The 12500-nt window shown below is 48.4% G+C and overlaps 1 protein-coding gene across 1 annotated transcript in view; it reads right to left on the reverse strand.

The window, feature by feature from the left end:
- Nucleotides 1-12500, reverse strand: part of LOC118382995 (rab11 family-interacting protein 4A-like) — a 97055-nt gene that overhangs the window by 70924 nt on the left and 13631 nt on the right. Inside the window, 1 exon segment of the mRNA XM_052513362.1 lies at nucleotides 4794-4881. Within this exon segment, the coding sequence (XP_052369322.1) occupies nucleotides 4794-4881 (88 nt within the window).

Genomic DNA, 12500 nt, shown 5'->3' on the forward strand with positions numbered 1-12500 from the left:
TGGAAGGTTTGGGAATCACTTCCTTTTAGTTGATTGTAGAATTGAACTTCTCTTTTCTGGATTTTGATCATGAGCGGGTATCGGCCTAATTCTGCTCTGCATGCATTATTTGATATTTTACATTGTACACAGAGGATATTTTTGCAGAATTCTACGTGCAGTCTCAATTTGGTTTTTGTCCCATTTTGTGAATTATTGGTTGATGAGCGGACCCCAGACCTCACAACCATAAAGGGCAATGGGCTCTATAACTGATTCAAGTATCTCTCTCTTCTCTCCTCCCTCCTCTCCTCTCTCCTCTCTCCTCCCTCCTCTCCTCTCTCCTCCCTCATCTCCTCTCCTCCCTCCTCTCTCATCCCTCCTCTCCTCTCTCCTCCCTCCTCTTCCCTCTCTCCTCTCTCTCTCCTCCCTCATCTCCTCTCATCCCTCCTCTCCTCCCTCCTCTCCTCTCCTCTCTCTCTCCTCCCTCCTCTCCTCTCTCCTCTCCTCTCTCCTCTCCTCTCCTCCCTCCTCTCCTCCCTCCCTCCTCTCCTCCCTCCTCTCCTCCCTCCCTCCTCTCCTCTCCTCCCTCCTCTCCTCCCTCCTCTCCTCTCCTCCCTCCCTCCCTCCCTCCCTCCCTCCCTCCCTCTCCCTCCCTCCCTCCCTCCCTCCCTCCCTCCTCTCCTCCCTCCTCTCCTCCCTCCCTCCTCCCTCCTCTCCTCCTCCTCCCTCCTCCCTCCTCTCCTCTCTCCCCCTCCTCTCCTCTCTCCCCCCCCTCTCCTCCCTCCTCTCCTCTCCTCCCTCTTCTCCTCTCTCCTCTCTCCCCCTCCTCTCTCTCCCCCTCCTCTCCTCCCTCCTCTCCTCTCCTCCCTCCTCTCCTCTCTCCTCTCTCCTCCCTCCTCTCCTCTCTCTCTCCTCCCTCCTCTCCTCTCTCCTCTCCTCACTCCTCTCCTCTCCTCTCTCCCCCCTCTTCTCCTCTCTCCTCTCTCCTCTCCTCCCTCCTCTCCTCTCGCCTCTCTGCCCCCTCCTCTCCTCTCTCTTCTCTCCTCTCCCTCTCTCCCCTCTCCTCCCCCCCTCCCTCCTCTCCTCTCTCCCCCCCCCTCTCCTCTCTCCCCCTCCTCTCCTCTCTCCTCCCCCCTCCTCTCCTCCCTCCTCTCCTTCCTCCTCTCCTCCCTCCTCTCCTCTCTCCTCTACTCTCTCACCCCTCATCTCCTCTCTCCTCTCTCCTCATCTGGATTAATGATGCTTCTTTGAATAATTTAACAGGCTATTCCACTTCCAATCACACACACACACACACACACACACACACACACACACACACACACACACACACACACACACACACACACACACACACACACACACACACACACACACACACACACACACACAGGAGAATGTGTGGCTCAGTGAGTGGAATGAGTGAATTAAAAGAGGGGGCACCGTTGTTTCTAAGCTCTGTGTCTCTCTGCTTAAAGGGGAGAGATTCAAACAACAACAAAATGGCCGCTTTTGTTATGTCATGGATGGGGGCGGGGCTAACCTCCAGCAGGTGCAGAGTGCTGGGGTGTAAACCAAATCCAAAGCCCTCATCTCTCTGCTCCAACCCCAGCCACTAGCCTCATGCACCCCTACCCTCCCACCAGTGGCTAGTGGGAGAGAGGGAGGAAAGGAGCTTTACACACACACACACACACACACACACACACACACACACACAGAGAGAGAGAGACACACACAGAAACACACACACACACACACACACACACACACACACACACACACACACACACACACACACACACACACACACACACACACACACACACACACACACACACACACACACACACACACACACACACACACACACACACACACACACACACACAGAGAGAGAGAGACACACACACAGAAACACACACACACACACAGAGAGACACACACACACACATACACATACACACATACATACATACACATACACACATACATACATACATACATACATACATACATACATACATACATACATACATACATACATACACACACAGAGCTCTTTAAATGAGGGCTATCTCTCTCTCTCTCTCTCTCTCTCTCTCTCTCTCTCTCTCTCTCTGTCTCTCTCTCTCTCTCTCTCTCTCTCTCTCTCTCTCTCTCTCTTTCTCTCTCTCTCTCTCTCTCTCTCTCTCTCTCTCTCTCTCTCTCTCTCTCTCTCTCTCTCTCTCTCTCTCTCTCTCTCTCTCTCTCTCTCTCTCTCTCTCTCTCTCTCTCTCTCTCTCTCTCTCTCTCTCTCTCTCTCTCTCTCTCTCTCTCTCTCTCTCTCTCTCTCTCTCTCTCTCTCATTGAAGGGGCTACAACATGGTGCCAGGCAGGGAACCATCCCATGGGCACACAGCCCGGGTTGGCACACACTTTATTGATGCCCTAGAAGTGGCACATGTTCTCAGTGCTGGCCAGGCAGCTGTGCAGGGTGGTGTGTGACCCATTTGTCAAGACTCAAGGCAAAAATCTGGCAAACACAGATTTTCAGGCTAAACCTAGTGTGTTGTCTCAGCTCTTTAAATGAGGGCTACACCTAGTGTGGTGTCCCAGCTCTTTAAATGAGGGCTACACCTAGTGTGGTGTCCCAGCTCTTTAAATGAGGGCTAAACCTAGTGTGGTGTCCCATCCCTTTAAATGAGGGCTAAACCTAGTGTGGTGTCCCATCCCTATAAATGAGGGCTACACCTAGTGTGGTGTCCCATCCCTTTAAATGAGGGCTAAACCTAGTGTGGTGTCCCATCCCTATAAATGAGGGCTAAACCTAGTGTGGTGTCCCATCTTTAAATAGGGCTAAACCTGTCCCATCCCTTTAAATGAGGGCTAAACCTAGTGTGGTGTCCCAGCTCTTTAAATGAGGGCTAAACCTAGTGTGGTGTCCCCCTTTAAATGAGGGCTAAACCCCTATAAATGAGGCTAAAAATGTCCCATCCCTTTAAAGGGCTAAACCTAGTGTGGTGTCCCATCTCTTTAAATGAGGGCTAAACCTAGTGTGGTGTCCCATCCCTTTAAATGAGGGCTAAACCTAGTGTGGTGTCCCAGCTCTTTAAATGAGGGCTAAACCTAGTGTGGTGTCCCAGCTCTTTAAATGAGGGCTAAACCTAGTGTGGTGTCCCATCCCTTTAAATGAGGGCTAAACCTAGTGTGGTGTCCCATCCCTTTAAATGAGGGCTAAACCTAGTGTGGTGTCCCATCCCTTTAAATGAGGGCTAAACCTAGTGTGGTGTCCCAGCTCTTTAAATGAGGGCTAAATCCCTTTAAATGAGGGCTAAACCTAGTGTGGTGTCCCATCCCTTTAAAGTGTGGTGTCCCATCCCTTTAAATGAGGGCTAAACCTAGTGTGGTGTCCCATCTCTTTAAATGAGGGCTAAACCTAGTGTGGTGTCCCATCCCTTTAAATGAGGGCTAAACCTAGTGTGGTGTCCCATCCCTTTAAATGAGGGCTAAACCTAGTGTGGTGTCCCATCCCTTTAAATGAGGGCTAAACCTAGTGTGGTGTCCCAGCTCTTTAAATGAGGGCTAAACCTAGTGTGGTGTCCCAGCTCTTTAAATGAGGGCTAAACCTAGTGTGGTGTCCCATCCCTTTAAATGAGGGCTAAACCTAGTGTGGTGTCCCATCTCTTTAAATGAGGGCTAAACCTAGTGTGGTGTCCCATCCCTTTAAATGAGGGCTAAACCTAGTGTGGTGTCCCATCCCTTTAAATGAGGGCTAAACCTAGTGTGGTGTCCCATCCCTTTAAATGAGGGCTAAACCTAGTGTGGTGTCCCATCCCTTTAAATGAGGGCTAAACCTAGTGTGGTGTCCCATCCCTTTAAATGAGGGCTAAACCTAGTGTGGTGTCCCATCCCTTTAAATGAGGGCTAAACCTAGTGTGATATGCTATCCCTTTAATAAGGGAGTCATGTAGGAGTGAGAGAGATGCATTGTCTCTGTTCCACCACACTGGCTATTTATACATGCAGAGATAAATCCTCCCATATAGTCTCTATTGGCCTTATAGAGATTCGGGTGAAAACACACACACACACATACATACACAGGAGAGGAGAGGAGAGGAGAGGAGAGGAGAGGAGAGGAGAGGAGAGGGAGAGGAGAGGAGAGGAGAGGGAGGAGAGGAGAGGAGAGAGGAGAGGAGAGGGAGAGGAGAGGGGAGAGGAGAGGAGAGGAGAGGAGAGGAGAGGAGAGGAGAGGAGAGGGAGGAGGAGAGGAGGAGGAGAGGAGAGGAGAGGAGTGGAGTGGGTGGAGTGGAGTGGAGAGGAGAGGTGAGGGAGAGGAGTGGAGTGGAGGGTGGAGTGGGAGGAGGAGGAGAGGAGAGGAGAGGGGAGAGGGAGAGGAGAGGAGAGGAGAGGAGAGGCAAGGAGAGGAGAGGAGAGGAGTGGAGTGGAGAGGAGAGGAGAGAGAGAGAAGAGGAGAGGAGAGGTGAGGGAGAGGCAAGGGAGAGGAGAGGAGAGGGGGAGGAGAGGAGAGGAGTGGAGTGGAGTGGAGAGGAGAGGAGAGAGGAGTGGAGTGGAGTGGAGTGGAGGAGAGGAGAGGAGAGGAGAGGAGAGGAGAGGAGAGGAGTGGAGTGGAGAGGAGAGGAGAGGAGAGGAGAGGAGAGGTGAGGAGAGGCGAGGAGAGGAGAGGAGAGGAGAGGAGGGTGGAGTGGAGTGGAGAGGGAGAGGAGAGGAGAGGAGAGGAGAGGGAGGAGAGGAGAGGAGGAGAGGAGAGGAGAGGAGAGGAGAGGAGAGGAGAGGAGAGGAGAGGAGAGGAGAGGAGAGGTTCTTACCCTTGATGGCGAACACCCCATAGCAGAAGTCTTTGAAGTTGATCCTGCCGTGAGAGTTGGGATCCAGGTACTTAGTCAACTTCTTCACCTGACAGAGACAAATCAGACACAATGTTATTAGTTGCATGCACCGAATACCAGAGGTGTAGACCTTACCGTGAAATGCTTACTTACGAGCCGTTGTACAACGCAGAGTTGTAAGTATGAACAATTTGCTAAATAACTAAGGAGCAAAGTTATTTAGGCAGGTAGCCTAGTGGTCACGGACCAGGATGTCTTGCTCCCAGGCAGACTAAATAACTTTTTGCCCGCTTTGAGGACAATACAGTGCCACTGACACGGCCTGCAACGGAAACATGCGGTCTCTCCTTCACTGCAGCCGAGGTGAGTAAAACATTTAAACGTGTTAACCCTCGCAAGGCTGCAGGCCCAGACGGCATCCCCAGCCGCGCCCTCAGAGCATGCGCAGACCAGCTGGCCGGTGTGTTTACGGACATATTCAATCAATCCCTATACCAGTCTGCTGTTCCCACATGCTTCAAGAGGGCCACCATTGTTCCTGTTCCCAAGAAAGCTAAGGTAACTGAGAAACGACTACCGCCCCGTAGCACTCACTTCCGTCATCATGAAGTGCTTTGAGAGACTAGTCAAGGACCATATCACCTCCACCCTACCTGACACCCTAGACCCACTCCAATTTGCTTACCGCCCAAATAGGTCCACAGACGATGCAATCTCAACCACACTGCACACTGCCCTAACCCACCTGGACAAGAGGAATACCTATGTGAGAATGCTGTTCATCGACTACAGCTCGGCATTCAACACCATAGTACCCTCCAAGCTCGTCATCAAGCTCGAGACCCTGGGTCTCGACCCCGCCCTGTGCAACTGGGTACTGGACTTCCTGACGGGCCGCCCCCAGGTGGTGAGGGTAGGCAACAACATCTCCTCCCCGCTGATCCTCAACACGGGGCCCCACAAGGGTGCGTTCTGAGCCCTCTCCTGTACTCCCTGTTCACCCACGACTGCGTGGCCACGCACGCCTCCAACTCAATCATCAAGTTTGCGGACGACACAACAGTGGTAGGCTTGATTACCAACAACGACGAGACGGCCTACAGGGAGGAGGTGAGGGCCCTCGGAGTGTGGTGTCAGGAAAATAACCTCACACTCAACGTCAACAAAACTAAGGAGATGATTGTGGACTTCAGGAAACAGCAGAGGGAACACCCCCTATCCACATCGATGGAACAGTAGTGGAGAGGGTAGCTAGTTTTAAGTTCCTCGGCATACACATCACAGACAAACTGAATTGGTCCACTCACACTGACAGCGTCGTGAAGAAGGCGCAGCAGCGCCTATTCAACCTCAGGAGGCTGAAGAAATTCGGCTTGTCACCAAAAGCACTCACAAACTTCTACAGATGCACAATCGAGAGCATCCTGGCGGGCTGTATCACCGCCTGGTACGGCAACTGCTCCGCCCTCAACCGTAAGGCTCTCCAGAGGGTAGTGAGGACTGCACAACGCATCACCGGGGCAAACTACCTGCCAACCAGGACACCTACACCACCCGTTGTTACAGGAAGGCCATAAAGATCATCAAGGACATCAACCACCCGAACCACTGCCTGTTCACCCCGCTATCATCCAGAAGGCGAGGTCAGTACAGGTGCATCAAAGCTGGGACCGAGAGACTGAAAAACAGCTTCTATCTCAAGGCCATCAGACTGTTAAACAGCCACCACTAACAGTGAGTGGCTGCTGCCAACACACTGTCATTGACACTGACCCAACTCCAGCCATTTTAATAATGGGAATTGATGGGAATTATGTAAATATATCACTAGCCACTTTAAACAATGCTACCTTATATAATGTTACTTACCCTACATTATTCATCTCATATGCATATGTATATACTGTACTCTACATCATCGACTGCATCCTTATGTAACACATGTATCACTAGCCACTTTAACTATGCCACTTTGTTTACTTTGTCTACACACTCATCTCATATGTATATACTGTACTCGATACCATCTACTGTATGCTGCTCTGTACCATCACTCATTCATATATCCTTATGTACATATTCCTTATCCCCTTACACTGTGTATAAGACAGTAGTTTTGGAATTGTTAGTTAGATTACTTGTTGGTTATCACTGCATTGTCGGAACTAGAAGCACAAGCATTTCGCTACACTCGCATTTAACATCTGCTAACCATGTGTATGTGACAAATAAAATTTGATTTGATTTGATTTGATTTGGTCAGAGCAGGTAGCCTAGTGGTTAGAGCAGGTAGTCTAGTGGTCAGAGCAGGTAGCCTAGTGGTTAGAGCAGGTAGTCTAGTGGTCAGAGCAGGTAGCCTAGTGGTTAGAGGCAGGTAGCCTAGTGGTTAGAGCAGGTAGCCTAGTGGTTAGAGCAGGTAGCCTAGTGGTTAGAGCAGGTAGCCTAGTGGTTAGAGCAGGTAGCCTAGTGGTTAGAGCAGGTAGCCTAGTGGTTAGAGCAGGTAGCCTAGTGGTAAGAGCAGGTAGCCTAGTGGTTAGAGCAGGTAGCCTAGTGGTTAGAGCAGGTAGCCTAGTGGTTAGAGCAGGTAGCCTAGTGGTTAGAGCAGGTAGCCTAGTGGTCAGAGCAGGTAGCCTAGTGGTTAGAGCAGGTAGCCTAGTGGTTAGAGCGTTGGACTTGTAACTGAAAGGTTGCTGGATCGAATCCCCGAGCTGACAAGGTAAAAATCTGTAGTTCTGCCCCTGAACAAGGCAGTTAACCCACTGTTCCGAGGACAACATCGTAAATAAGAATGTGTTCTTAACTGACTTTCAGTTCAGTTCAGTTCCATTAGCTGGTTAGCTGTAGAAAAGCCTGAATAGATCTATCTTGCATGGTAGTCTGCCCCTCAGGACAGAAGACATGACCTTCCAACAGCAGAGCAATGTCACAGGGCATAGCTAAGCACAGCCATAACTCACTCAGTCACCCACACCCACACACACACACACACACACACACACACACACACACACACACACACACACACACAGACAAACGCACATACACACAGACGAACACACACACACACACAAACAAACGCACATACACACAGACGAACACACACCACCCTGGGTGAGTGGGCAGTTACAGCGCCCTCTGTGCCACACACTTCCTCCCTATGGAGACTAAAGTGTGATTTATAACAGTCTATTCCCCTCAGGGTCAGTCAAACACACACACACACACACACACACACACACACACACACACACACACACACACACACACACACACACACAACGTTGTTATATAGTGATACAGATACCAGCTGGTACTAATAACTGTGTTCATCTCTACTGCACTGGGACCAGCTGGTACTAATAACTGTGTTCATCTCTACTGCACTGGGACCAGCTGGTACTAATAACTGTGTTCATCTCTACTGCACTGGGACCAGCTGGTACTGATAACTGTGTTCATCTCTACTGCACTGGGACCAGCTGGTACTAATAACTGTGTTCATCTCTACTGCACTGGGACCAGCTGGTACTGATAACTGTGTTCATCTCTACTGTAGCTTCACTGCACTGGGACCAGCTGGTACTGATAACTGTGTTCATCTCTACTGCACTGGGACCAGCTGGTACTGATAACTGTGTTCATCTCTACTGTAGCTTCACTGCACTGGGACCAGCTGGTACTGATAACTGTGTTCATCTCTACTGCACTGGGACCAGCTGGTACTGATAACTGTGTTCATCTCTACTGTAGCTTCACTGCACTGGGACCAGCTGGTACTGATAACTGTGTTCATCTCTACTGTAGCTTCACTGCACTGGGACCAGCTGGTACTGATAACTGTGTTCATCTCTACTGTAGCTTCACTGCACTGGGACCAGCTGGTACTGATAACTGTGTTCATCTCTACTGCACTGGGACCAGCTGGTACTGATAACTGTGTTCATCTCTACTGCACTGGGACCAGCTGGTACTAATAACTGTGTTCATCTCTACTGCACTGGGACCAGCTGGTACTGATAACTGTGTTCATCTCTACTGCACTGGGACCAGCTGGTACTAATAACTGTGTTCATCTCTACTGCACTGGGACCAGCTGGTACTGATAACTGTGTTCATCTCTACTGCACTGGGACCAGCTGGTACTAATAACTGTGTTCATCTCTACTGCACTGGGACCAGCTGGTACTAATAACTGTGTTCATCTCTACTGCACTGGGACCAGCTGGTACTGATAACTGTGTTCATCTCTGGGACCAGCTGTAGATAACTTTACTGCACTGGGACCAGCTGGTACTGATAACTGTGTTCATCTCTACTGCACTGGGACCAGCTGGTACTAATAACTGTGTTCATCTCTACTGCACTGGGACCAGCTGGTACTGATAACTGTGTTCATCTCTACTGCACTGGGACCAGCTGGTACTGATAACTGTGTTCATCTCTACTGCACTGGGACCAGCTGGTACTGATAACTGTGTTCATCTCTACTGCACTGGGACCAGCTGGTACTGATAACTGTGTTCATCTCTACTGCACTGGGACCAGCTGGTACTGATAACTGTGTTCATCTCTACTGCACTGGGACCAGCTGGTACTGATAACTGTGTTCATCTCTACTGCACTGGGACCAGCTGGTACTGATAACTGTGTTCATCTCTACTGCACTGGGACCAGCTGGTACTAATAACTGTGTTCATCTCTACTGCACTGGGACCAGCTGGTACTAATAACTGTGTTCATCTCTACTGCACTGGGACCAGCTGGTACTAATAACTGTGTTCATCTCTACTGCACTGGGACCAGCTGGTACTGATAACTGTGTTCATCTCTACTGCACTGGGACCAGCTGGTACTGATAACTGTGTTCATCTCTACTGCACTGGGACCAGCTGGTACTGATAACTGTGTTCATCTCTACTGCACTGGGACCAGCTGGTCATCTGATAACTGTGTTCATCTCTCATCTGTAGCTTCACTGTACTCAGTAGCTCTTTCTTCCCCTTCCTTGGAAGTGACTGGAGAGAGATTTAGGTGAACACAGCTCTTTCTTCCCCTTCCTTAGTGTAGACAGGAGATCATCTGGAGAGAGATTTAGGTGACAGGACACAGCTCTTTCTTCCCCTTCCTTAGTGTAGACAGGAGATCATCTGGAGAGAGATTTAGGTGACAGGACACAGCTCTTTCTTCCCCTTCCTTAGTGTAGACAGGAGATCATCTGGAGAGAGATTTAGGTGACAGGACACAGCTCTTTCTTCCCCTTCCTTAGTGTAGACAGGAGATCATCTGGAGAGAGATTTAGGTGACAGGACAGAGACACTTCTCTATTTCTTTAGAGAAGAAGAGAGATTTAGATGAGAGAACACTTTGTCTCCCTTACTTGGTGTAGGCAGGAGAGCATGTATTAAGGAAAGTCGAAGATTCACTGAGGAGAGGATGAATTAAGGTAGTGGTAGTGAAATACAGTGCCTTGCGAAAGTATTCGGCCCCCTTGAACTTTGCGACCTTTTGCCACATTTCAGGCTTCAAACATAAAGATATAAAACTGTATTTTTTTTGTGAAGAATCAACAACAAGTGGGACACAATCATGACGTGGAACGACATTTATTGGATATTTCAAACTTTTTTAACAAATCAAAAACTGAAAAATTGGGCGTGCAAAATTATTCAGCCCCTTTACTTTCAGTGCAGCAAACTCTCTCCAGAAGTTCAGTGAGGATCTCTGAATGATCCAATGTTGACCTAAATGACTAATGATGATAAATACAATCCACCTGTGTGTAATCAAGTCTCCATATAAATGCGGAGCCTCTCCTTGTTCGGGCGGTGCTCGGCGGTCGACGTCATCGGTCTTCTAGCCACCATTGATCCATTTTTCATTTTCCATTGGTTTTGTCTGGTTTCAATCCCATTCATTTCTGGTTGTGTATTTAACCCCCATGTCTTTGTCAGAGGTTGTTTGTTTGTGTTGCTGGGCGACGGGTCATCGTACCCACTTTGTTTTACTATGATTCATACACACGACTCTGACAAGGAGATAGTGATGTATATCTCCTACCAGTGTAGGGATGAGATAGTGGTAGTGATGTATATATCCTACTAGTGTAGGGAGGAGATAGTGGTAGTGATGTATATCTCCTACTAGTGTAGGGAGGAGATAGTGGTAGTGATGTATATCTCCTACTAGTGTAGGGAGGAGATAGTGGTAGTGATGTATATCTCCTACTAGTGTAGGGAGGAGATAGTGGTAGTGATGTATATATCCTACTAGTGTTGGGAGGAGATAGTGGTAGTGATGTATATATCCTACTAGTGTTGGGAGGAGATAGTGGTAGTGATGTATATATCCTACTAGTGTAGGGAGGAGATAGTGGTAGTGATGTATATATCCTACTAGTGTAGGGAGGAGATAGTGGTAGTGATGTATATATCCTACTAGTGTAGGGAGGAGATAGTGGTAGTGATGTATATATCCTACTAGTGTAGGGAGGAGATAGTGGTAGTGATGTATATATCCTACTAGTGTAGGGAGGAGATAGTGGTAGTGATGTATATCTCCTACTAGTGTAGGGAGGAGATAGTGGTAGTGATGTATATATCCTACTAGTGTAGGGAGGAGATAGTGGTAGTGATGTATATATCCTACTAGTGTAGGGAGGAGATAGTGGTAGTGATGTATATATCCTACTAGTGTAGGGAGGAGATAGTGGTAGTGATGTATATATCCTACTAGTGTAGGGAGGAGATAGTGGTAGTGATGTATATATCCTACTAGTGTAGGGAGGAGATAGTGGTAGTGTGATTTATATATCCTTCTAGTGTAGGGAGGAGATAGTGGTAGTGATGTATATCTCCTACTAGTGTAGGGAGGAGATAGTGGTAGTGATGTATATATCCTACTAGTGTTGGGAGGAGATAGTGGTAGTGATGTATATATCCTACTAGTGTAGGGAGGAGATAGTGGTAGTGATGTATATCTCCTACTAGTGTAGGGAGGAGATAGTGGTAGTGTAGATGTATATCTCCTACTAGTGTGATAGTAGTGGTATATATCCTACTAGTGTAGGGAGGAGATAGTGGTCTCTCCTATCATTGCTATGCAGACGACACACACAATTAATCTTCTCCTTCCTAGTGATGTATATCCTACTAGTGTTGGGAGGAGATAGTGGATATATCCTACTAGTGTTGGGAGGAGATAGTGGTAGTGATGCATATATCCTACTAGTGTAGGGAGGAGATAGTGGTAGTGATGTATATATCCTACTAGTGTAGGGAGGAGATAGTGGTAGTGATGTATATATCCTACTAGTGTCGGGAGGAGATAGTGGTAGTGATGTATATCTCCTACTAGTGTAGGGAGGAGATAGTGGTAGTGATGTATATATCCTACTAGTGTAGGGAGGAGATAGTGGTAGTGATGCATATATCCTACTAGTGGTAGGGATGGAGATAGTAGTAGTGATGTATATATCCTACTAGTGTAGGGAGGAGATAGTGGTAGTGATGTATATATCCTACTAGTGTAGGGAGGAGATAGTGGTCGTGATGTATATATCCTACGAGTGTAGGGAGGAGATAGTGGTAGTGATAGATGTATATCTCCTTCTAGTGTAGGGAGGAGATAGTGGTAGTGATAGATGTATATCTCCTACTAGTGTAGGGAGGAGATAGTGGTAGTGATAGA

This window comes from Oncorhynchus keta, unplaced genomic scaffold (genome assembly GCF_023373465.1).
Source record: "Oncorhynchus keta strain PuntledgeMale-10-30-2019 unplaced genomic scaffold, Oket_V2 Un_scaffold_1014_pilon_pilon, whole genome shotgun sequence".
Lineage (NCBI taxonomy): Eukaryota > Metazoa > Chordata > Actinopteri > Salmoniformes > Salmonidae > Oncorhynchus > Oncorhynchus keta.